At 39.4% G+C, this 23,569-nt stretch overlaps 2 protein-coding genes across 42 annotated transcripts in view; one reads left to right on the top strand and one right to left on the bottom strand.

Annotated features, from left to right (window-relative positions):
• Positions 1–17,954, top strand: part of Mlh1 (mutL homolog 1) — a 47,172-nt gene extending 29,218 nt beyond the window's left edge. Inside the window, exons 13-19 of one of the 2 annotated variants that reach the window (XM_020168955.2) lie at positions 1,342–1,490; positions 9,690–9,798; positions 11,657–11,720; positions 15,219–15,383; positions 15,877–15,969; positions 16,240–16,353; positions 17,712–17,954. In XM_020168955.2, coding sequence (XP_020024544.1) covers positions 1,342–1,490; positions 9,690–9,798; positions 11,657–11,720; positions 15,219–15,383; positions 15,877–15,969; positions 16,240–16,353; positions 17,712–17,879 — 862 coding nt within the window. In that variant the 3' untranslated portion in view covers positions 17,880–17,954. The other variant, XM_074074160.1, reaches the window with a different exon arrangement.
• A 2,427-nt stretch (positions 17,955–20,381) lies between these two features.
• Positions 20,382–23,569, bottom strand: part of Lrrfip2 (LRR binding FLII interacting protein 2) — a 118,121-nt gene continuing 114,933 nt past the window's right edge. For all 40 annotated transcript variants that reach the window (XM_020168961.2, XM_074074176.1, XM_074074166.1 and 37 more), the window contains 3 exons: positions 22,312–22,391; positions 21,660–21,764; positions 20,382–21,283 (listed from right to left, as the gene is read on the bottom strand). In XM_020168961.2, coding sequence (XP_020024550.2) covers positions 21,173–21,283; positions 21,660–21,764; positions 22,312–22,391 — 296 coding nt within the window. In that variant the 3' untranslated portion in view covers positions 20,382–21,172. The remainder of the gene's footprint in view (positions 21,284–21,659; positions 21,765–22,311; positions 22,392–23,569) is intronic.

The raw sequence follows: 23,569 nt of genomic DNA on the forward strand, positions 1-23,569 counted from the left end.
AGGTCTTCCATTCTTCCCAAAGCTTTCTGAATCTGGTTCATAAAACTCCATGATGCATGTGGTAAAAGAGAGCTAGAGAAAAGGGGCAGGAATGATTGTAATAAAGACATACTCTTCAGGTTCTTCCAGACTGTGTCTCACTGAAATCAGTGAGATGAACATTCCTTATTTAATAAGCACAAGTGCTAAACCTAGAACTCAAGCTAAAGTCACTTGCCCAAACCTGTGTGTTGATTTGGTGGCCAGCTACCAAGAACCTGGCACTGAAATGGCCATTTGAACTAGGGTGAGATACTTAGCTCCAATTTGCTTATTTCTGAGTCATTCTAACAAGACAACTTCCAAGGATTTTTTTCCAGAGAATGATAAAGGAATTATTTGTAGAGCATCTATGGTATACTAGATGCCTTATGTGCATATCTCATTTAATGCTACCCTAATAGGGAAGTAGTTCATTTGTTTTCCAATTGGGGAATTAAGAAATATTTGCCACATAGCAGTGGAAAACAATTTTTTTAAGCAGAAATCAGCTTGTATCATGCTTCTGCTAAAACCCTTTCCATGACTTTCCCACTGTGCGTGGGATAAAAACCTAAATTCCTCACTCAGCCTTCTCTACAGTCTTCCAGTTCCCTTCTTGCTCTTGGTGCTTTAGCCATATGGCTCTTGTGGCTGATCTGAGCTAACTGAGCTAATTCTTACCTTTTGATTGCCCTTACATTCCTTCAGCCTAGAAGGCTCTGGCTTCTTGTCACTTAGGACTCAGCTCAAATGTCACTTTCTGGCCTTTGTCCATTTAGACTAGTTCCCTCTCTTCTCATCTCATCATTTTATTATGTGACTGTGTTTTATTTTTTTCCTAGTGTTTATCAGTATTAAAAACTTTTTTCTGTTGCCGTTTGACTCTCCCACTAGAAAGTAACATCCTGAGGGCAGGCACCTTCTCTGATGTATTCATTACTGTATGTAGTTGGTTTGTATAAATGTCTGATGAATAGATGGGGGAATAATGAATGCATGAAGCCTGACAGGTTAGTTCACTTGCTCAAGGCCCTGTAGCTCAATAGGCTGAGCTAGACTCTAAATCCTGATTATTTGCAGCTGCAGGGCTGACTGCTGGTATCTGAAGTCTGTCAGATAAGCAGTGACAGACTTATCTGTCAGATAAGGAGAACAGACAGCTTGATGACCTGCCACAGCACAGAGATCCCTTGCAGCTGGTTAGAAGTGGCCACCAGTATGGAGAAGATGCTCCTTCTCTGAAATGCAGCATACAAAATTTGGCTGAGTAAAAATAAAAAGGAGGGGTAATGATCTGTTCATTCTTTTTCTTCACTGCAGAAAGAGAAATCGGGAAGACTCTGATGTGGAAATTATGGAAGGTGATTCCCAGAAGGAAATGACAGCAGCTTGTACTCCCCGGAGAAGAATCATTAACCTCACAAGTGTTTTGCGTCTCCAGGAAGAAATTAATGAGCGAGGACATGAGAGTACGTAAGTGCTGAGATCTGCCTGGGACTCAGAGGGTCTGGACTGCTAACAGTAAGTTTTTGAAAATGCAAAAGCATTCTTATTGTCAGAATGGTCACTGTAATGTGCTGAACAGACCTGTCTTTCTTTACTAACCCATAGAAGCATCAGCTGACAGTTTTGAAGCAGAAAAGTTAAGAGTGAATGATCTGTTTGTTTTAATTAGAATTCATTAATATTCTCATTAAATCACAGGAGTCAGATAAAGTAGTCATTCCAATAATTTCTACTTTGCTTCCATTTTAGCTAAAAGCATCATAATGATGCAGCAAAATTCTTTTTATTTAATTTTTTTGGTGGGACTGGGGTTTGAACTCAGGACTTCACACTTGCAAAGCAGGTGCTCTACTGCTTGAGCCATACCTCCAGTCCATTTTGCTGTAGTTATTTTGGAGATAGGATCTTGCAAATTATTTGCCCGGGCTGGCCTCAAACCATGATCCTCCTGATTTTAGCCTCCCAAGTAGCTAGGATTACAAGTGTCAGCCACTGGCACCTGGCTTCAGCAAAATTCTTACCCTGTGGACTGAATGGAATGTGCTGTTGCTGAAAGTCCACAGATTTTGAAGGTAGCCTGGGTTCAGATCCTGGCTCTGCCACTTCCATTGTGTGACTTAACCTTTCTGTGCCTCAGTTTTTCCTCATCTATAATTGGAGATTAATTATACCCTAGAGGATTAGAGGTTAACTATAAATAAGACACTTGTTAGGGAGTCAGTGGATATTTTTATATCCCGAAGACAAAACAATAAATCTTTACCATCCTCAGAAATAGTTTTCGAGAATATCTGACTGTAGAATCCCATCATAGCCCCTATCACTTTAAAGCTAGTTCAGGAATTAAATGGGAAGCAGACCCAGGGATTAGGTGTGTGACGGTGATTGACCCTGACAGCCATCCTGGCCCCACCTTATAAGTCACTAATGCACCAAATGTAGACTTCATTTTACAGGTAGGTAGTAGGTCTGTACTTAAGTACATAACTTAGTTTTCCATTTTTCATCTATTGTATGTTTCTTGACTAAAATAAATTTAAATAATATTATAAAATGTATCTTAACAAATGACCATCTGAACTAATTTTTTTTAAGAAACGAGTAGCTCAGGAATATAATAGTACCTTTCCCACTAATCCTTAACCCAGCAGCTGCTCTGACTCAGTGGCCTCTTAAATTTTTTCTGTCTCAGTCATACTTGTCTGAGCCTCTACAGGAAGGCCTCAGTTTACCTTTCATCATTCAGTCTCTTAGCTCTCTGGGCCTGTGTTTACCTGTGGCAAAAAGTATATAGGGTGTCTTCACACTCAGGCAGGGTAAAAACTTCCAATAACTGAGCTTTTGCCATTTGTGTAAGTGGTTGCCAATTGGCTTCTGATTATTTCCATGAAGAGTTTCTCCAGATGCTTTTTCCCTCCATTACTAGCTTTCAAGCTGGGAGTTCTGCAAGAAATTTTAAGTCATTTAAGAATGGTGGGCTACCACTTGATTTACTTAGCAGTTTTCCTCACAGTAGTTTTAATTGACAGACTCCTCCAGACTTGGAATTTACTAAGGAGGCTATTAAAGATAGTTTCAGTAATTTTAAAATAATATCCAGCTGTTTTCAGTGCAATGTAAAACCAGCCTGAATCAAGAACAGTCAGGTTTGGAGTATTGCTGAGGCCATGACAATGAGTCTAAATGATTCAAGATTGTATATTCATGCTCACTGTCTCACTTAATTTTCAAATAGAGCACATGCTGTCATCTGTTTTAAAGATGAGGACATCAAAGATGGAAAGGACAAACTAGTTGGAACATACCAATAATCTAGAACAGGCCCAGAGCTGAGTGCTATAGCAGACACTTTCAGCTTCTTGGGAGGAAGAGCAAGAGGATGGCTTGAGCTCTGGAGTTCTACCTCAAAACAAAAAGAAAAAGAAAAATTAAAACCAGGTCCAGTGCAGGCCACGCACACAGTGGTGTTATTGCAGTGGCTTGCATTCATTAAGCCTCACCCAGGATTTAAATGCAAAGCCAGACCGGTAGGTCTGGTGAACACATATGTGATTCTGATCCCTTAGGCTGAGGCTGTGATTTTAGACAGGAGAAGTCCGTGGCACTTAGGGTCTTGAGGGAGTAGCTGTGTTGTAGGGAGTGCAGTGAGTACTCATGTTGGCCCTAGAAGAACTGCTAAAGTTTTCACCAGCTACACTGTTCATTCAGTCACCAGAAATTTACTTACCTTTTGGGGTATGACTGTACTACTCTGTAAAATGTGCTACTGTCAAAGTTTTTGCTGGGCTATCTGAGCATTTAAGGTACTGTGTGAATGCTTTGTAAGCGTCAAGGTGCTGTTACTGGGGAAGGATCTCTGTCTTGTGCCCAGTGCTGGGATGATGTTCACACAAGCTGGAAGAAGTTGCTCATCTTTGAGTCAAATGCTGTACTGGGATTTCTCTGAGGCTCAGATTTGGTGAGGAAGGTTACCAACCTTAATAGTCCACAGCTTGGCTGCTCCCTGATGAAGTTATTTCTCTGACCCAAGAAAGAAGTGGCAGCTACTTTTCTCATAATAGCATTCTTGGTTGTGCTTTTCTGTGTGGTGCTCCTCAGTGTGCCATTTGTGCAGGGCTATGTCTGTTGAGTTCACTGCCTCATCCTTGGTACCCAGCACAGTGCCTGGCATGTGGGTATGGAGACTGTTTGCTAAAGGGTGAGTAAATGAATGAGGGGCAGCCTGATAGCTGAAGCCCTGAAGCTTTATTCTGAAGGATGTTAAAGTTGAACACTCAGTAATGTAACAACTCTCGAGCCTGAGTGATATGCCCATTCCTGCTAGGCACACTTTGAGTTAACAAATGAGGTTAATTTTGGAAGGCCCAGTATTTGCTCAGACATCTATGGAATTGGGAACTGTTAATGAATTTACTGCTAATCCCACAATTTTGTCCTAATTAAACAGGGATAAGGAACATTGTAAGCTATTGGTGATCATTTGAATGTGAAAATACGCTTAGCATTTTTTGCCTCCAGATAGCCACAGTTTAGTTTTATTTTCTTGGTCTTTGGCAAACAGTCTTGCATCCAAATACACATCTTAACATGGTTTGTCACAGGAGACTGCTTTGGTACATGAAATCAGTCAGCAATCATTTGTCTAGTAAGTATCTTCCCTATACAAAATACATTGTGCCACTCTTGGGGAAGGTGAGATGAACCCCTGGCTTTCAAGATACCACGGTGTTGTATAGAGATTCTTTCATAAGCAAGTGGCTGAAGCATTAGATCGAATGAAACAAACTACAAGCAGGAACCTTTGCTGAGATCCTCTGAAAGGGTTGGGAGGGTTTCTTGATAAACTCAGGTAACAGCAGAGGCACTGGCATTGGGGTGGGGGGGTCTGTCCTGCAAGTGGGACCCGTTCTTAGGTTTGGCTTTACTTGCTACTTCTAAGAACAACATGCCAACATACAAGGCCTTGGTTATGAAGTATGTGGTTTGGCTTTGAAGCATAGAAAGAATCGTCCTGATTTGCTCTTTGCAGAACAGTCAGAAAATGCATACAGATGCCTGGGCGGACTTATAGGGAATGGGAATGAAGTTCAGGCCCTTTAAGTCCTGAGAAGAGGCTGTGCAGAGGCCCTGTGAAGAAGCTTAGCCCCTGTCCCTGCCCTGCTACTGGTTGGGTTGCACTTCAGTAGCTGAGATGCATCAGGGCAATCCATGAACACTCAGCATGGAAAATTCTCTGGCCCTGCTTTAGTGTATTACACTGCTTTCTCTTTGCTCCAGTGCCTCATTATTCAAGATTATTTGATGTTCTCCAGCTTTTAAAATAATCATTTTCTGCCTACACAGAACATCCTATACAGTCTCCAGTGGGAACAGAGGGGAACACTTAATTCTAAAAATGAATAAAATAAGCCTCTTTTTAAGGGGGTTAGAGGGTGGGGGCTAATCGCAAAACTTACATAACAATGTTAATTCACCTGTGACATCCAAGCTTAAGAAGAAAGTGCAGTAAAAACATGATATACAGGCTTGTTGCTCTTCCCAGACCCTCTTCCTGTTTTCTCCAATTCCTCATCCACCTCCTCCTCCTTTTTGGTAGTGGTGTGTTTACTTCTTTTATTAAAACTAATTTGGGGGGCCTAGGAAATGTACCTAAGTGGTACAGCATTTGCCTACCATGTGTGAACCCCTGGGTTCAATTCTAAGCACTGTCAAAATAGTAATAATAATAATAACAGTAATAATAATAAATACAGACATATAGGTATACTGGTAAATCCAGAATCATAGTTATAAACTCATGTGGCATCTTCAGAAAATAAAATGATTGCCTATGAGAATACCATCTACTTAAGAAATGGGGCATTGCTATCACCTTTGAAGCACTTCTTAATATATTGCTTCCCTGTCTTACTAGAGGTAACTGGAAGTAACTACTACCTTGAATTGTGTGATTATTGTTTACTTCATTGTTATAGTTTTACCAAGTATATTTGTATTGCTAAAAAACCATTTACTTTTGTGAGCTTTAAATTTTATATAAATGGAATGCTGTATTATATGTGAATATACACATTCGTATTGTGTTCCTAAGATTCATCCATCTCGCTACATACAACTCTGTTTTACCTTTTCTGTGTAATGGATTCTACTTCATAAATATGCCGCTCACTCATTCTGTTGAAGGACATTTGGAGGACTCTCACATGGTGTCAGTCCTGGCACCTCACATCTCATCCTGCTATCCTGCTTGAAGTTGATCAGTGGCTTGGTACACTAGTTGCAAAGCTGTGGAGTATTTACTTAAGAGAGTGACTGCTAGGTCATAGAATGACACATTGTTTTCCAAAGGGGTCGTATTCACTTACACTCTTACCAACAGTGTACAGAAGTAGTACTTGCGCTACTGTCCAAGTACTTACTCTTTCTGTCCAACATTTTATATTTTTTAGGTCTTCTACTAGTTTGGTGATTGTGAAACAATACCTAATAGTGGTTTTGCTTTCATTTCCTTGGTTAATAATAAATTTTAGTAATTGTATTTCTTCTATTAAGTGTCTATTCAAGTTCATGTTTCTGTTTTTTCTAGCTAATCTTTTAAATTTTAAACTTTTTAAGCTAATTTTTAGAAGTTCTTTGTATATTCTAGATTATAATCAGTTACATGAAAATATCTTACTCCAGTTTAGTGCTTATCTGGTAACTTTTTTTTAATGAACATTTATTCTCATGAATAAAAATTCCTTAATTTAGTGTAGGCAGATTTTATCAGTTCTTCTTTGATTGGCTTTTTGTTATGTTTTTGTGAGATGGGGTCTCACTATTTTTCCCAGGCTGCCTCAGCCTCCCAAGTACTTGGAACTAAAGGTACATACCACCATACCAGCTAGCTTCTTTTATCTTAGGAAGTTCTTCCTAACTCTGTAATAATTTAAAACATACATTCCCCCACCAGTCTTATATGCTCTTATATTGTCTCCTAAAAGGCTCGTTCTTAAGTCTCTAGCCCACATAGTGTTGAGTTTTTAAGTATGTTGTTAAGAGTCATAATTTTCATTTGAATGTCTAATTACCCTATAGCACATTGCTGTTGTCAGCTTAATTTTATTTACTACATTTTATTTGCTCATAATTCTTTCCCTTAGGCTTTTTATCATCTCCATGAAGCACATCCTTTAGTGAGTGACTGTCTTGGCCCTTTCAGACTACTATAACAAATTAATTACCATAGACTGGGTAACTTACTAGACAATCGAAATTTACTTCTCACAGTTCTGGAGACTAATGTGTCCAAGATGCAGGTGCTGGCAGATTGTCTAGTGAAGACTTGGCTCTCTTAGGTGGCACCTTCTAGCTGTGTCCTCATGTGGTGGAAGAGGTAGCTAGCTCTTTGGGGTCTCTTATAAGGACACTAATCCCAGGCAGGAAAGTGAACCTAAACCTCCCAAGACCTCACTTCCTAATACCATCTCCCAGGGGATTAGGATTTCAACACATGAAACTTGAGAGGACAAACATTCAGACAGTAGCAGTGGAACTGGGTTTTGCTTTGTCTAATTCACCCTTATTTGGAAAACTTTTGGTTGAGTTTTAAAGTTCCACATTGGTGGGCTGGAGAAATGGTTCAAGTGGTAGATTTCCTGCCTAATAAGCACAAAGCCCTGAGTTCAAAACCTAGTACTAAAAAAACAAACAAATAAAAAAAAACCCCATAAAGTTCCAGATTGGCAATTGTTTTTTCTTAGTGCATTGAAGGTATTTTTCTCTCAATTCCTGATTTCTGCTATTAAAGTTAAAAATTCAGCCATCAGTCTTATATTCAATACTTAGAGGGCTAGCTCTCTTTTCTTCTGAGTGCTTTTAAGATCTCTTTCTGTCTGTCCTTCTCTCTGCCCCTGCTCCCGCCACCGTTTGTAAAGGTTACTACAGTTACCTTGCAGTAACTGTATTAGATAGGGTTTTTTTCATTTCCTAGAACTGAAGTTTGACATTTTTTCAGCATTTCTGTGGTATTCTCAGATATTTTGTCTTCAGAGTCTTCAAATATTAGCCCACTCACCACCCCTTCTGGGATTTAGGTTCCATATTTATTGTCCTTCACACTGTAGAATATATCTTTCATGTTTTCTTTCTCTTTGCCTCACTGTGCTACATTCTGGATAATTTCTTTTGATCTACCTTCTTGTTAATTACCCCAACAACATTGTCTAATCTATTAAAACTATCTTGATTTTTCAATTTGGGCAGGGGCGGGCAGTACTGGGGCTTGAACTCAAGATATACACCTTGAGCCACTCCACCAGCCCTTTTTTGTGCTGGGTATTTTTGAGATAGGATCTTGAGAACTATTTCCCCAGGCTTGCTTCAAACCATGTTCCTCCTGATCTCTGCCTCCTGAGTTGCTAGGATTACAGCCGTGAGCCACCGGGCCTGGCTGATTTTTAATTTTGCTATTTTTTTTACTTTCAGAATTTTTATTTGACTTGTTTGAAGATCTACATTACTGTTTTTGATGGTGTCCTGCTGTTAATTATAGTTTTAGTACCTCAGGCATACTGAACACACCTATTTGTATTCTTTGCTGATGTTTCCAATCTGTGAAACCTTTGTAGATCTCATCCTGTGACTGTCTGTGGATTCTCAGTCATGGTGCCTTGTTTCTTTGTGTAAATTTTTTTTTCTTTTTGTAATTTTTTTTTTTTTTTGGTGGTACTGAAGTTGCAACTCAGGGCCTCATATTTGCTAGGCAGGTGTTCTATCACTTGAGCCACTCTGCCAGCCCTGTTTTGTGTTGAGTATTAAACTATTTGCCTAGGCTGGCCTTGAACCGTGGTACTCCTGATCTCTTTCTCCCAACTAGCTGGAACTACAGGCGTGAGTTACCAGTGCCCAGCATGTTTTGTAATTCTTTTAACTGTTAGTTCCTGGTACTTTTATCTGTGGGGAATTATTTGAAGCCTACATTGAACCAAATGTTTCTAGAGAGAATTTCATTTGATTCTACCAGGGACTTGAAAGAAAAATCCATTCTGGCATCAGTTTAAACTAAAATCTTCACTTAAGCTTTTCAGGCAATTTGTTTATCATAAATTCTGAGTGTAAAAAGCATGTGAAGACCAATTTATGGTTACATACTCTGGATGTTACTTTTCTTCCAACATCAAGTCTTGGGTGGCAGATTTGACAACCAGCAGGGAGTAGAGTGGATATGGGACACAGTAGCACTGCTTCCTTCAACATAGGGTGCAGATTTAAGCCCCAGGTGTGGGTCAGGGGCCCACATAAACCACTCCCAGACTTCGTTTTCTTTTACACTCTGTCAGAGCCTGTAAAAGCTGAAGTCTGTGATTCCTGAGGCTCCTCTTGTGTCTTTGGATAAAGCTAACTTCTAAGCTCTCATCACTTCTCTGGGTCCCTAACTTTGTCTTTTGATCCTTGAAAAGTTCTTAATTTTTTAGCAATTTCTCACTGCATTTTAAGAAATGAGTTACATTTTATTCTACATATGGCTTGTTTTCAATGGGCGATCATCTGTTTGTTCATACAACTTTGCTTGGTGTATTTAGTTCTCATGCTTGGTGTCTTTAGTTCTCATGCTTGGTGACTTGGGACATGAAGCAGTATTTGCTAGGATTTCATTACTTATCTGTTTTTTTGTTTTCCAGCTCTCCGGGAGATGCTTCGTAACCACTCCTTCGTGGGTTGTGCAAATCCTCAGTGGGCCTTGGCACAGCATCAGACCAAGCTGTATCTTCTCAACACCACCAAACTTAGGTACATCACTGTATGAAAGCAGCAGGCCACTGGGAGAAAATGGGCCATGGGGCACAGGCACAAAAGCTGGGAGAGCAGATGAGGTAGCTGAAAAGGACTCAGGCTTGAGAGTCAGGCAGATGTGGTTTCAAACCCAGGTTTAACTGTTTCCCATTTAGGTTACTTTCCTAAACTATGTCTCACGTTTCTCATTTGTAAATTTGAATAGTATTACTTAACTCACATTATTTTTGTGAGTGTAAGAAATAATCTGAGAAGCCTAGTCCTTGATGTAGACACTTAGCACTCTAAAGTTTTGAGGGCTTGGTACTGTTAGGGAATTATAGTATCTGCTGTGTGCAACAGAATACTGTGGAGGAGGCAAGGGAAAGAAGACCTGATGCTCTGAAAATGTACAAAGACTTACTCTAACCACCAAACGAGACAGGGTATTAATCAGCACCGAAAAGGTGACCCCAGCAGTGCCACTGCCTTGTGCATAGCCTGCAACATTTCTGTTTCCTGGGACCTTGACAGATGAGCCTGTTTGTGTCTGTTAAGATTAGAACCAGTATTAAGTATGTTCTCAACTAGGTAATATAGACGGGAAGATGATGCCACCTTGCATCTACTGGACATGATTAATCTCCTGACTCTCCCTCTGAGCCCTACTGTGTGACTTCACAGTGCTTCTTGACCTTGTCAAGAAGCTACTATGCCATTGCGTGGACTTGGCACACAAGATAAAAACCTATTTGCCATCTGTAACCTAGAAATTGCCCTAGTCCAGAAGCTTGTATCTCCTTGAGTAGTCAGAACTCCTTCTTCCTTTTGGTACAGCTCTAACCAACTTCCATTGTCCTTGGGTTTGTATGGTGAGCTGTCACTTACTAATTTGTTGAAATTTCTGCTTTCCTTGATTTTTCTTTTCCAACATATCTAAGTGTATTATTTTCAAAGCTCCAAATCATAGTTGTGTTTAGGTTCTTTCATCTCACAGATACAAATCCAGGCCAGTCCCAAACTTGCAGGTTGAGCAATCCCTAATCTGACATCCAAAATGCTCCAAAGTCTGAAGCTTTTTGAATGCCAGTGTAGTACCACATGTGGAAAACTCCACACCATGAAACTTTGTTTCCTGTAAAAGTTATTAAAAATCTTTGTCTAAAATTACCTTTCAGCTGTATGTTTGTGGTATAAATGAAACATAATTAATTTCATGCTTAGAATGGAGTCTAATCCCCAAGATACCTCCTTATGTATGTGCAAATATTCCAAAGTCCAAAACACTTCTGGTTCCAAATACTTTGGAAATGATAACTTCAACCTGATTAATAACTGAGAAGGATTTCCAATGAGAATAGATAATATATATATATATAAAACTGAGTATTGAACTCAGGGCCTTGCGCTTGCTAGGCAACCTCAGGGCCTCAAATACGCTAGGCAAGCTCTCTACCACTTAGCTACACCACCAGTCTTCCCATATAATTTTTAATACTAAGTTGTCAAAAAGTAATTTATAGGATTCTTTGTTAAGTGTGGGGAAAATAAGCAAACAAAACACTTCTTAAATTTCATTATAGGGTGCCAAAAACCTTTTATAGCGCCAGAGGGGTGGAGACAAGCCACACATAGTCTTGGTGTTGGTACCTGTCCTTGGGGCTGACCACTCACGGCCTTAATGGAAATAGATGTTGGGAATCCTGGTTCTTTGTAGGTCTACGATCATGTTAAACTGTTAACCGGGGTCCACAGCAAACTGAACCATATCTTTGTCCCATCTATGTTTCAGGAGTTCTCCCATTTTTATCCTTTCTGCTTAGCTCTCATGCATGTATTCAGCTTTTCCCTAAAATCACTTCATTTCTGTTTTCAGTGAGGAGCTATTCTACCAGATACTCATCTATGACTTTGCCAATTTTGGTGTTCTGAGGTTATCGGTAAGTTTATCTTCTCATTTCTGAAGCTCCAACTTGTCATTTCTCAAAATACGAGCTCTGTAGTAATATCTTATTTAGTACACTATATAATATATTAATACTATATATTAAGCTTTCCTAAATATGCTTAGGAGTTTCTCTGTTGTATGATTTGCATATGGAGGCATTTAACTGAGGTAGTTTTATACTTTCAGCTGAATAACCATATACTTGGCTATTTGGTAGCCACCTTAAATAATTATTGCAGAAGTTGAAAAGAGATAGAAATAAACATTCTCTAAAACTATGGTTAAAACATAATACTCAGTAACATTTCTTTTTTTTTGGAGTGTGGCGGGGTGTTGCTGGGGATCAAACCTAGAGCTTCGTTTTTGCTAGGCTGGTACTCTACCACTGACCAGTATCCCTCAGACCTATCACTAACAATTTTAGTCCATTTCTTTAAGACTTTTTCAGTGCCTGATTTTACATTTAGAATTAAAATCATACTACCCATGTAGCTTCTTTTTTAATAGATGCTACAAAAAAAAAATCTGGGATTTTGATTAGGATTTGTTGAGTTTATAGATTAATTTGTCTGGAAAATCTGATAGACTAATCCCCTAATATTTCATTTTTTATGCTTGTAGATGGCAAATTTTTTAATTGTAAATTGTTTATTGCTAGTATATAGACAAATGAATTTTGTACAGTTGATGTTATCTTTCAGCTTGGTAAAGTTGCGTTTCTGGTAACTTTTTTGTAAATTCTCATTTTCTACACAGTCAAGTTACTGATAATAAAGGAAGTTTACTTCTTTCTATGCAATCTAGATGCCTCTTCTTTCTCTTGACTTATTGTACTGACTAGAACCTGCAGTACCAAGTTGAGTAGAAGCAGCAAGAGTAGAAATCCTTTTCTTCCTCCTGATTCTTAGGGGAAAAGTATTCAGTCTTCCATCGTTAAGTATTCTTTTAGACATAGAAGTTGTTGTTTTGGGTTTTTTGGTGGTACTGGGGTTTGAACTCAGGCTTGCCCTTGGCTAAGCAAGTGCTGACCATTTGAGTCATGCCTGTAGCCCTTTTTGTCATCCAGCATCATACTTCCCACCACACCCAGCTTTTATCAAGATGAGGTCTTTCTGTTTTCCTGGGCTGGCCTTGAACTTTGATCTCTGCCTCCCAAGTAGCTGAGGTTACAGGCATGAGCCACCAAGCCAGACCAGAATTTCTGTAGGTACTCCATATGAGCCTGAGGAATTTTCCTTGTCCTTGTTTGCTTGGAGTTTTTATTTAGGAATAGTATTGAATGTTTTTCAAGTGCTTTTTTTGCATCTATTAAGAAAATCATATGATTTAACTTAATTATATTTTTCATTTTTAGTCTCGATTTTTCTTTTTTAGTGTATTAATTTAGTGAATTACATTGACTAGTTTTCATGTTACACTAATTTTACACCCATGGGGGTGAACCCTGCTTGGTCATGCTTTACTATCAGATTTCATTTGCTAAGGTTTTGTTTGTAATTTTTACATCTATGTTCATGAATATTATTAGTTGTTTATTGTTCTGTATTTACGTGGCTTTGATATCGGGGTAATGCTGGCTCCATAGATGAGGTGGTAAGTATTCTTTTCTGTTTTCTAGAAGAGTTTTGTAGAATTGGTGTTATTTCCTTAATGTTTGGTAAAACTCATGATGAAGCCATCTGGACTTGAAGATTTCATCATGGGAAAGTTTTTACTAAAATTCAAATTCTTTACTAGTTATAAAGCTGTTCAGGTTATGTTTCTTTGTTTTGGCATTTTCTTTGAAGAAACTTGTCCATTTAATGTAAGTTTCCAAATTTATTAGCATAAAGTTCTTCATACTTCTTAATTTTTTAATAGTATGGATCTGTGGTGTAACCTCTCTCATTCCTAACTTGGTAATTTAAATATTTCGGTAGTACTGGGGTTTAAACTCTTAAGCCTTGTAATTGCTAGGCAGGCACTCTACTTAGCCATTCTCCTAGTCCTTTTATTGCTTCAGTTATTTTTCAGATAGATAGGGTCTCAGTTTTTTTGTATAGGGCTGGCCTCAGATCACAATACTACTGCCTAAAGCCTCCTACGAAAGTAGGATTACAGCTGCACACCACCACACATCACACAGATTGGGACCTAGAACTGTGCCTCTTCCCAGTTTTTACCTCCTGAGTACCTGGGATTACAGGCATGAGCCACCCTGCCCAGCCAAAGTTTTCTCTTTTTAACTTCATCAGTCTGAGTAGAGGTTTCACTTTCATTGATCTTTTTTTTGCCTTCACAGATTCTCATTTTTTGTTTTCTGCTTCATTAATACCTGCTCTGATTTTATTATTTCCTTTCTTTGACTTATTTTGGTCTGCCTTGTCTCACATTTCTTAATGTGGAAGCTGAGGTCACTGATTTGAGAACCTCATTTTTTTCTAATGTATGTATTAAGTGTTATAAATTTCCCCTAAGTACTACTTTAGCAGTTTGCCACAGATTTTGACATAGTTTTTATATTCATTCAGCTCAAAATACTTTCTAATTTCCCTTTTAATTTCTTCTTTGGCCCACAGGTTATTTAGAACTATCTTCTTTAGCTTTCAGTCTCTTAGGGGTTTTCCAGAGATGTTATTGATTTCTATTTTAATTCCATTGTTGTCAAAGAACATACCTGAGACCTTCCACACTTTATTGAGAATTGTTTCATGGCATAGAAGATTGGTCTTTGTTGGTATATGTTCTTTTCATACTTGAATTTGTATTCTTGAGACTGTTCTACAAACATCAAGTATATTAAATTATAGTGATGTCAAATCTTAGATTCCCTTAGTGATTTTCTGTCTACTAATTGTTGAGAAAGGGGTATTGGAACTTTTAACTGCAGTTGTAAATTGATCTGTCTCTCTTTGTAGTTAACTTTTTTCCTTTAAATATTTTAAGGCTGTTATTGGGTACATAAACATTTAAGATTGTCATGTCCTTTTGATTGACCATTATTATGAAAAAGTAACAGTGCACTGTAGGTTTATAACATGTAAAAAGTATGACAACAGGAACATCAGAGGGAGAATGGAACATAACTGACACATCTGTTTCTAATCATAGTTTTCAGCCTTCTTTCCCAACAGATAAGTTACCTGAAACATCATTTAACTTAATCTCCCTCTACCCTGCTTTAGTTGTGAGTAAGGCAGTAGAAAGAAATGATCTGCTTAGTAATTTTCTAGAAAATAAGTTGAGTCTTTAAGGTTGCATAGAAGAAAGTACCTCACCCTTCCTACCTGGAGAGCAGGCTTTTGCCAGTCTTCTCTGTTGAGATCCCAGTTGACAAGAGGAGTGGAGGATTGGTAGTGATTTGTTCAGTGCTTCATTTGGGGAAAATGAGAAATGAGTATTAAATTTGTGGTTTCCTCACTTGCTGTTCTGATACTTTTGTGGCTGAACTGACAATGGGTTGTGGGGATTAGGCTTCAGGCTGCTCCTTAATGTTTTTGCTCCTTCCTAGGAACCAGCACCACTCTTTGACCTCGCCATGCTTGCCTTAGACAGTGTTGAGAGTGGCTGGACAGAGGAAGATGGCCCCAAAGAAGGACTTGCTGAATATATTGTTGAGTTTTTGAAGAAGAAGGCTGAGATGCTTGCAGACTATTTCTCTTTGGAAATAGATGGGGTAGGATAGCCATTTTTGAGGTATTAGATTGTTGCATTCTTCAGATTAGTCAAGTTCCAAGTCCAGAAGGCTGGACTCCCCTCAGCAGCAGCATATAACACTCTTCACTCTCCATTTGCATTTCTGGGTTATACAAGGGTGCTGTCATCCATCTGTACCACTCCTGTTCCCTGGGTGGACTTAGACACAAGGATAACTGAACTCCAGTCCCTGCAGGCCATAGTGAATGAAGCTATGCCACTTGTTCTCATCTTTTCCTTTTACCCCTTGGTCTTTGAGGCTTTCCATCTTGATGTATTGATTAACGAAAAGGTGTTTCTACTGCATGTCAGGACAAAAAGCATTTAACTATTTAGCTCTTCCATCCCCAATTTCCAGACTAGTACCCAGTTATCCAGAGTGGCAGGTGTGACTTAGGGAAGCACTAGAGAAATGAAATGTGTTTGAGCTATTATTTCTTATTCTTTTTTCTTGACCTTTTCCCGACAAGCAGGAAGGGAACCTGATTGGATTACCCCTTCTAATAGATAACTATGTGCCCCCTTTGGAAGGCCTGCCAATCTTCATCCTTCGACTAGCCACAGAGGTAAGTGGTCAAGCAGATGCAAAGCAATGGGTTGTGTGTGCAAGAGGGAGCGAACACATGACCACACTGTCATTTGAAACTATAAAGATAACAAGAATGAAACAGCCAACAGACCCATCATTCCCCCCAGAATTCATCCCAGCAGTATTTAGCATCCAGTTGACAGTTTTAATGCCTGAAAAGTCACATTTCATTCTTTAGCTGTAAGTAGTCTGCGATCTCCATTTAGAAATGAAAATGTTTAAAGCCTGTACCTATTCTCTGAACCAGGTGAATTGGGATGAAGAAAAGGAATGTTTTGAAAGCCTCAGTAAAGAATGTGCTATGTTTTACTCCATCCGGAAGCAGTATATATCTGAAGAGACAGTTCTCTCAGGCCAGCAGGTACTATGGGGATGTACTTTGGCACCTAGGACTGGGATGAACCTCACACATCCTTAGGACATGAAACTTGCCAATCTCTAAAATCCTGGAATTTCACTGTATATGACCACATTCAAACACAGTGGTCAGTTGTGTGTTTTTCTTTTTTGAGAAATGACCTATCAACCCAGGTTTGCCTCAAATTCAAAATCCTCCTGCCTCTGTGTCCTGAGTGCTGGCATTATAGACATATATCACCATGCCTGGCCTCACAGTAATCAGCTTTTATTCATAGTTTTATTTCCTTCTGTTCTAGTACCTCCAGAGTGATCTCAGAAATTGTCAAATGTAAAAAGAAGCACAAGCCATCACAAAGCTTGTGAGAAAGGAAAGGTGGGGTTAAATTAGCTAAGGCTAGTGGGTCCGTATCTGCCATTGTCAGCACTTGAGCCCAGATTCTGGGTCAGTCTCCCCTGTCCCTTTTAAGAGTTTCTGTTCTGCTCTTGCCACTGCCTTGCCCAGAAAGCAAAGCTCTGTAATACCACTTACAAATCAACTTGACACAAATGCAGCCTGGGTTCCTAATGTTTCTTTTCACTTTTTCTAGTGAACAGGTATTTCAGGGGAGAGGAAAAAAAAGAGGTTGAAGAGTATGAGAATCAAAGGATAGCCAATGTCTTATTAAAGTGACTGGGTCAGCCACCCCAAGATGAAGTATATGCTCCATTACCAATAAGGAAACCACAGGACAGCTGGCCCCTTCAAGGGGCCATTAGTTGGTGGAGCAGATTGAGTCCTAGGTCCTGCTGGCTAAAGCCCTAGGGAATTTCTCACTCCAGTGGAGAAGGCAAGGCAGCACACTTAGCAAACTGTGCTGAATTATTTGATTAGAAAAATGCACTTCAAGTAAAAGCAGGACAGATGCCAAAGAACATCTTGTATCTGAGACAGCAAGTCTTAGAAGTAGGAGAGGAACAATGAGCCAAAATTACCTTTGTTATTTTTATCTTCATTTCTTATTTTTAGAGCTTTTGGAAAAACAGGGCTACTTTAAAACTCCAAAATTTTGTGGTGATTTAGGTACTTCCAATTGCTGCCACCCAGGTATCAGGATCAGACATTGTTAGATTCTGCTGCATCCAATCAACACACTCTCTCTGCATGGAAACAAGAGTTCCATAGGAGACAGTTCCACGAAGTAGTGGGTTCTTTTCTCCATCAAAAACCTTGTCTCTTGTGTTCAGGCCTGTGAATCCCCAAGACTGGCCTGCAAAGGCTGCTTTACAAAGCTTTAGGCAACATAGCCCAGTATAAGCCATTGAGCCCCATGCCATGCCATCAGCCAGGAACACAAACAACATCTCACCTGTGTCTTCCAGAGTGAAGTGTCTGGCTCCACTCCAAACTCCTGGAAGTGGACTGTGGAACACATTGTCTATAAAGCCTTCCGTTCACACCTTCTACCTCCTAAGCATTTCACAGAAGATGGAAATGTCCTGCAGCTTGCCAACCTGCCTGACCTATACAAAGTCTTTGAGAGGTGTTAAATATGGACTCAGGGGTCTTTTGATCTTCCTTTCTGTCCATGTGTGATAGTGACTACAAATAAATTGTCAGGTGTTTCTTGTGTGATTTCTTACTTAACTACTTACACTTGAAAACTTTTCTAGATCAGTTTTCCCCTAGCATATATACTGAAGAATCCCAAAAGAAGTGTGGGATGCCCCTTGGCCATCTGAAAAGGGTAGCTCATGTCTTAATTCCAGCTATTTGGGAGGCAGAGATTGGGAGAATCACAGTTCAAGGCAAGCATGGGCAAAAAGTTGTGAGACTCACCCCTCTCCTCCAATCTCAACCAACAAGCCAGACTAAAGTACACAGTTGTGGTCCCAGCTATGTGGAAAACTTACATAGGGGGACGGAGGTCCAAAGCCAGCCACAAGCAAAAAACACAAGAACCTATCCAAAAAAGATAACTAAAGCACAAAAGTGCTGGAGGCATTGCTCAGTTGGCAGGCACAAGGTCCTGAGTTCAGACTACCAAAAAAAAATTTAAAAAATTCTAAAAAGGTCTTGATTTCCCAGGTCATGCTCCGACTGATTTTTTTTCTGTTCTGGTGAACTTTTATTGTCAGGTGCCATATATTGTGACAGTTCAGGATTTTTAAAAAGTCTGTTGACATTGACTATGAAGAAAGCGTGAATTAAAAAACTATTAATATCTTCAGTAAACAATGAAAAAACTTGAGGGAAGAAATAAGTGTTTATCCAGTCTCTAAGTGTATGAGTTTTTTAAGTTAGTCCACTAAGCTAATGGCTATTAGTACTTGTCACTTAAGTTTCTAGGTATTCTTGTTTGAAGGATAATGTACAAGTGAAGGAGGGTACCATTCACTAGCCTAACCAACTCCATTTTTTCCCTTCTGGCTCTGTTCCTCTTAACTTGTTTTCCTCCTGAGTCACACTCTTCTGTAGTTATCTTTGGATTTCGGGAATGATAGGACTGATCAATAAGTATCTTTATGGCAAGGGACTAGAACTACTTCCAAGCAATAGTGAGCTTTGAAGGACAGATCACCCCCAGATGAGGGCAGTTACCCATAATGGTGAATAAGGCTACACACCAGAGCAGGAATAATCATCACATGAGAACTAGATTGTCCCCCTAAAGTGATTATAGCGATGAATACTTCTCCAAAACACCTTGTGGAACCTGAACTGAGATAATAATCAGTCATATCACTGGCCTGACCAAGAGTAACTTGGTCTATCAGCCATGCGTAACTCAACCCCCACCTCCTGTTTCCTTTTCTATAAAATCTTAAGAGTTCTTTGTCATCCCCCTTGAAAATGTTCACTGAACCCCATCATTTGTTCTTCCCATCATGGCCACATTGATTAAACTTTCTCTGCCCTTCACCACCAATTGGGGAAGAGGGAGAATAGTACTGGGGTTTGAACTCAGAGCTTAGCACTTGGCTGGGCAGGTGTTCTATTGCTTGAGCCACACCTCTGACCATTTTTGCTCTGATTATTTTGGAGCTACAGTCTCATTTTGCCAGGGCCAGCCTAGACCACAATCCTCCCATCTAATGCTTCTTGCTGTAACTAGATGACAAGAACATTCCACCATACCTAGATTCTTCTGTCAAGACAGGGGTCTTACAAACTTCCCCTGCTGGGTGGCCTTGAACCACGATCCTCCTACTCTCTGCCACCCAAGGAGCTAGGATTATAGGCTTGAGTCACTGTCACCTGTGGGACTCATCTCTTGGCATTCTGGGACAGGTGGTCAAGACTAGCCCAAAGCTTCAGCTTTTCATGTCCTAAATCCACTAAAAAAATCAAATTTGCTGGCAGAATGGCTCAAGTGGTAAAAGTGCCTGCCTAACAAACATGAGGCCCTGAACACTAGTGCCACCAGTTAAACTCCAAGCAACAGACAGAGCAGAGCAGGAAATCTCAGAAGTGAGATTCCATGATCCCCATAAGGCAAAGGCCAAGTGACCTTGAATGAATGGAGAAGAGGAGACACCGAGGCCTCAAACTGGACCACACCATTTGCTGGTTCCGGCTGAGGGTTATGGGATAAATCTGCATTTCAGAACATCCCCCCACCCTCAACCACAGAAGTGTTGTTACTATTAGAAAATGTATGGGGAATTCTCCGTTCAGATTGGTTTCCATATTCTAAACAAGGGAACAATTATTAAAGAGATTTTATTCACTTCTGAGTTAACTTTTATTATCTAGTTTCCAGTGTAGTTTATTAAGTGCCTTGACTCATTAGATTTTCCCCAATGTATTTTCTTTGTAAACACTTTGAAGCTACAGTAATCATTTCCACAAGACCACCCTGATTCTGACAAAAGAATCACAAAACACTGCAAAGGTTTTAAAAAAAAACTCAAACTGGGTACTTTTAAAGATAAAATCTAACCTCTTAAGAGTTCTTCCTTGAGGAGGAGAAAAGAAGACGAGCAAGATAGAATAGGTGTGCTTGCCAGTTCTAAAAGGTTCAGTAACAAAATGAACGTGTCAGTAGCCAATTGTTGTTGGCAAAAGGGTATGTTTAATAGGATCTTCAGCAGGATTCCCCGCCTTCCTACCCTGACCTTCTATCCACCTTTGGGCTTGTCTGAAGTTTCATTTCACAAATAAGCAGCAGATGAGAATACTTCACAAGGTATGACACAGTTGATCTGGAAGAATAAAGACCCTACTCTTATTTTAAGAATATAGGCCTTGGACTTCTCCTGCCCTATGCAGTAATGCAAGTTTTATATATAATCCCCATATCTTTTTCTAACATTTTCTTATATAAACTTAAATATTTTATAAAAAAGGCCTTTTCCTCCAAACATACAAATTTGAAATATAGACTGCCTACCTGTGAACTTATTTTTTCACTAAAATGTAAATGCTGATAGGAAGAGTAAATGTCTTTTGACAATTCAAGATCTCTGAAGTCTGAATCACACTGTGGAGAAGGCACTTGTGTATTCCGAGATCTCCAGCAAGTGTCAGTGGGTACTCAGAATCGCTGTCCTCCAGAACTCAAGCAAAGGCCTCTGAGTGTCACTGAGGCAGCTGGGGGGAAATTGTTGAATAAACTTGATTCTAAAAATCATTAAAACAAAAAATAAAAACTAAACAAAATCCAAAGTGATCATTCATGAAGATTCAAACCTGCTTCATTCTCATAAATTATAAAATACAAAGGTGACTGTTTTAATGACAAGACTCAAACAGTACTGAAAGGGATTTGTGTTGATATACAAAAAGTCAGTCCCTCTGGGCAGGGCTCTTAGAGCAACATCCAATTAGAAGGGTGGCTTCCCTACTGCTGGGCCAGAAGTGCTGTCCTGTTGGCCTTCATCTTCTCCAGCCGCTTGGCCAGGTGACTATTGGTCATCTCCATCTCTTCAATTTTGTCCAGTGCTGTTCGTAACTGGAGACAGGGAGAGAACAGTCACTATACATGGTCAGAAACAAAACCCAGTTGTACTTTATTTTCAGCTTTCTGGGAAAATGGAAGTACTGCTTTTCCCAGATAGAGGTGTTAAACAATGATGCTGAGGATTGTTTAAATCACAAAAGAGACAGGCAGAAATTGCAGAAACAGGCTTGATCTGAAACAAAAAAACTATCTTTTTATTTGCTGCCAACTGACCAAAAGTAAACAGCAGTCACCATGCACAAAATCAGCACAAAATCCTGTTTCCTTAAGATTTGACCCAGAAGTAAATTTCTTAACAGAGTGAAGAATTTATTTACAAGGATTTTTTTTGGGTCGGGGGGAATGTGCTCTCCAACAGCACAAGTACCTCTCGTTGTAGCTTCCTCTTTTCTGCTTTGAGCTCATCTTCAACTTTCTCAGCATTCTCAGCAGCAGTTTTGTATCTCAGCACCTGTCCCTCAAGCCGGCTAATCTGTAAATATGAGAACACAGGCCTCTAGAATTCACCACCACTGTTTGATAGCCAAAATGTTAGTACATCACTTTAGAGAAGCCAAGGTCCTCTCAGAACCAGACTGCTTTCTATAAATCAGGGTACCCTAAGGAGGATTACAGCTGCAGAACTATTATAAGGCCAATTTCTCATGGTAAGTTTTATGATGACCATACTGCTTACTCTGGTCCTTTCCTCCTAGGAGAAGGTTCAATGTATGAAAAAGGTTTTACTTTTTGGAAAGTACACTAAGGAATTTTGATACATCTCCAATGTTAAATTCTCCTGAAATAACTACAAAAAATATATAGGTACAGATTCCTATCATTTTAAAGAAAACACAAGTCTAAAGTGCCCTGCCAGATACCCTCTGCTGGTTTTCCTATTGTAATATAGAACTTTTAAAGAGATTCAGCTGCAAAGACCACCCACAGAAATTCACAGGGCTAGCCATTTAAGATGCAGGAAGCAGATGTGTTTTAAAGGGCATTTAAATCACTTGGTACCACAAAGAAGAAGTACTTACACTTTGCTCCAAGGTGGTTATATCCTGTTCTGCTTTTGAAAGCTTAAATTTGTATTCACTAATTTGTCTATTGGCATCTCCTAGAACAGAAGATAATAAAGAATTTCCTTCATCTCCCAGAGGTTGAGGCATAAAGCATCAAGCAATGATGCCCTCTACAGTGCAGAGCACATGCAGTCTAAGACAATAAAACATCAGTATCTCCAGCAGTCCAAGTTTGGACTGTATGTACTGAAAGAAGCTGTAGCACTTAGGCTGCAATAGTATCCCTAAGACCAAAAGTTAGATGAAAAGTCCTTCTCCCCCTGATGTGTGTGAGCAGAGCTCTGAGACAAGGATTCCTTAACAGGGCAGCAGTGGTTCCTGCCAACCTCATCTACAGACCTGTGGCACTCAGAGTGCTCCCAGGTCTGGGCTCTCTTGGTTCCCTGAATCCAGCCCTAGATTTAAAATCTTGAACCTCTAAGATTTTGCTTCTGCTCTCATCCCTCAAGTGCCCTATCATCTCACCTCTAATTCAAGTCTTAATCAGCTTTGTAGATGCTATTTTCATCTCCATGGTTAACTGTAACTTCTCTTTCCCTTGCTGCATTTTATTTATGTAACTTTTATCATGCCTTTTAAATATTATGTGTATATGTAAAAAGAGGAGCCCCGTCTTAGCTTCTTAAATCTACCTCTGTACCTAACCAAATGCTTTGCACATAGTGTATGCTTCAGAAACATTTGCTGAAATTAATGTGTTTCATTAAATTGCATTAAAATGCCCTAAAATGTTAGGATAATGTGTTAAGGGTAGAGCTATAAGTTAGAAGTGTATCTGACCTAAGAAATAAATCACTTAAGGCTTGTGGAGTAATGATTTAAGTGGTAAGAGCACCTGCCTAGTTACTTGTGAGGCCCTGAGTTCAAACCCCAGTGCTGCCAAATAAGTAAATAAATCACTTAAAGTAAGAAGTTTAGAAACAATGGAAAGGAAGATAAAAATTCACTCCAGGTGCCTAAATTTAGCAACAACAAAAAAGTTCCTCTCTAAAATAATTAAATTCATAAAGGTGGCAGAAGACAAATCTAACCTACTAAAGGAAATATTCAATCTACCTAACTTAGGAAATTTTCTGTATTTCCACATGACCAAGATAAGACAACTACCTTATAATCTTCTATGAAAAGGGTTTTGCTAATTGGATAGTTACTGTCACCCTAAAAGTAGTGTGAGGCAGGTGTGGTGATGCACACCTGTAATCCCAGCATTTGA

Source organism: Castor canadensis, chromosome 5, assembly GCF_047511655.1.
Source record: "Castor canadensis chromosome 5, mCasCan1.hap1v2, whole genome shotgun sequence".
In the NCBI taxonomy this organism is placed as follows: Eukaryota; Metazoa; Chordata; class Mammalia; order Rodentia; family Castoridae; genus Castor; species Castor canadensis.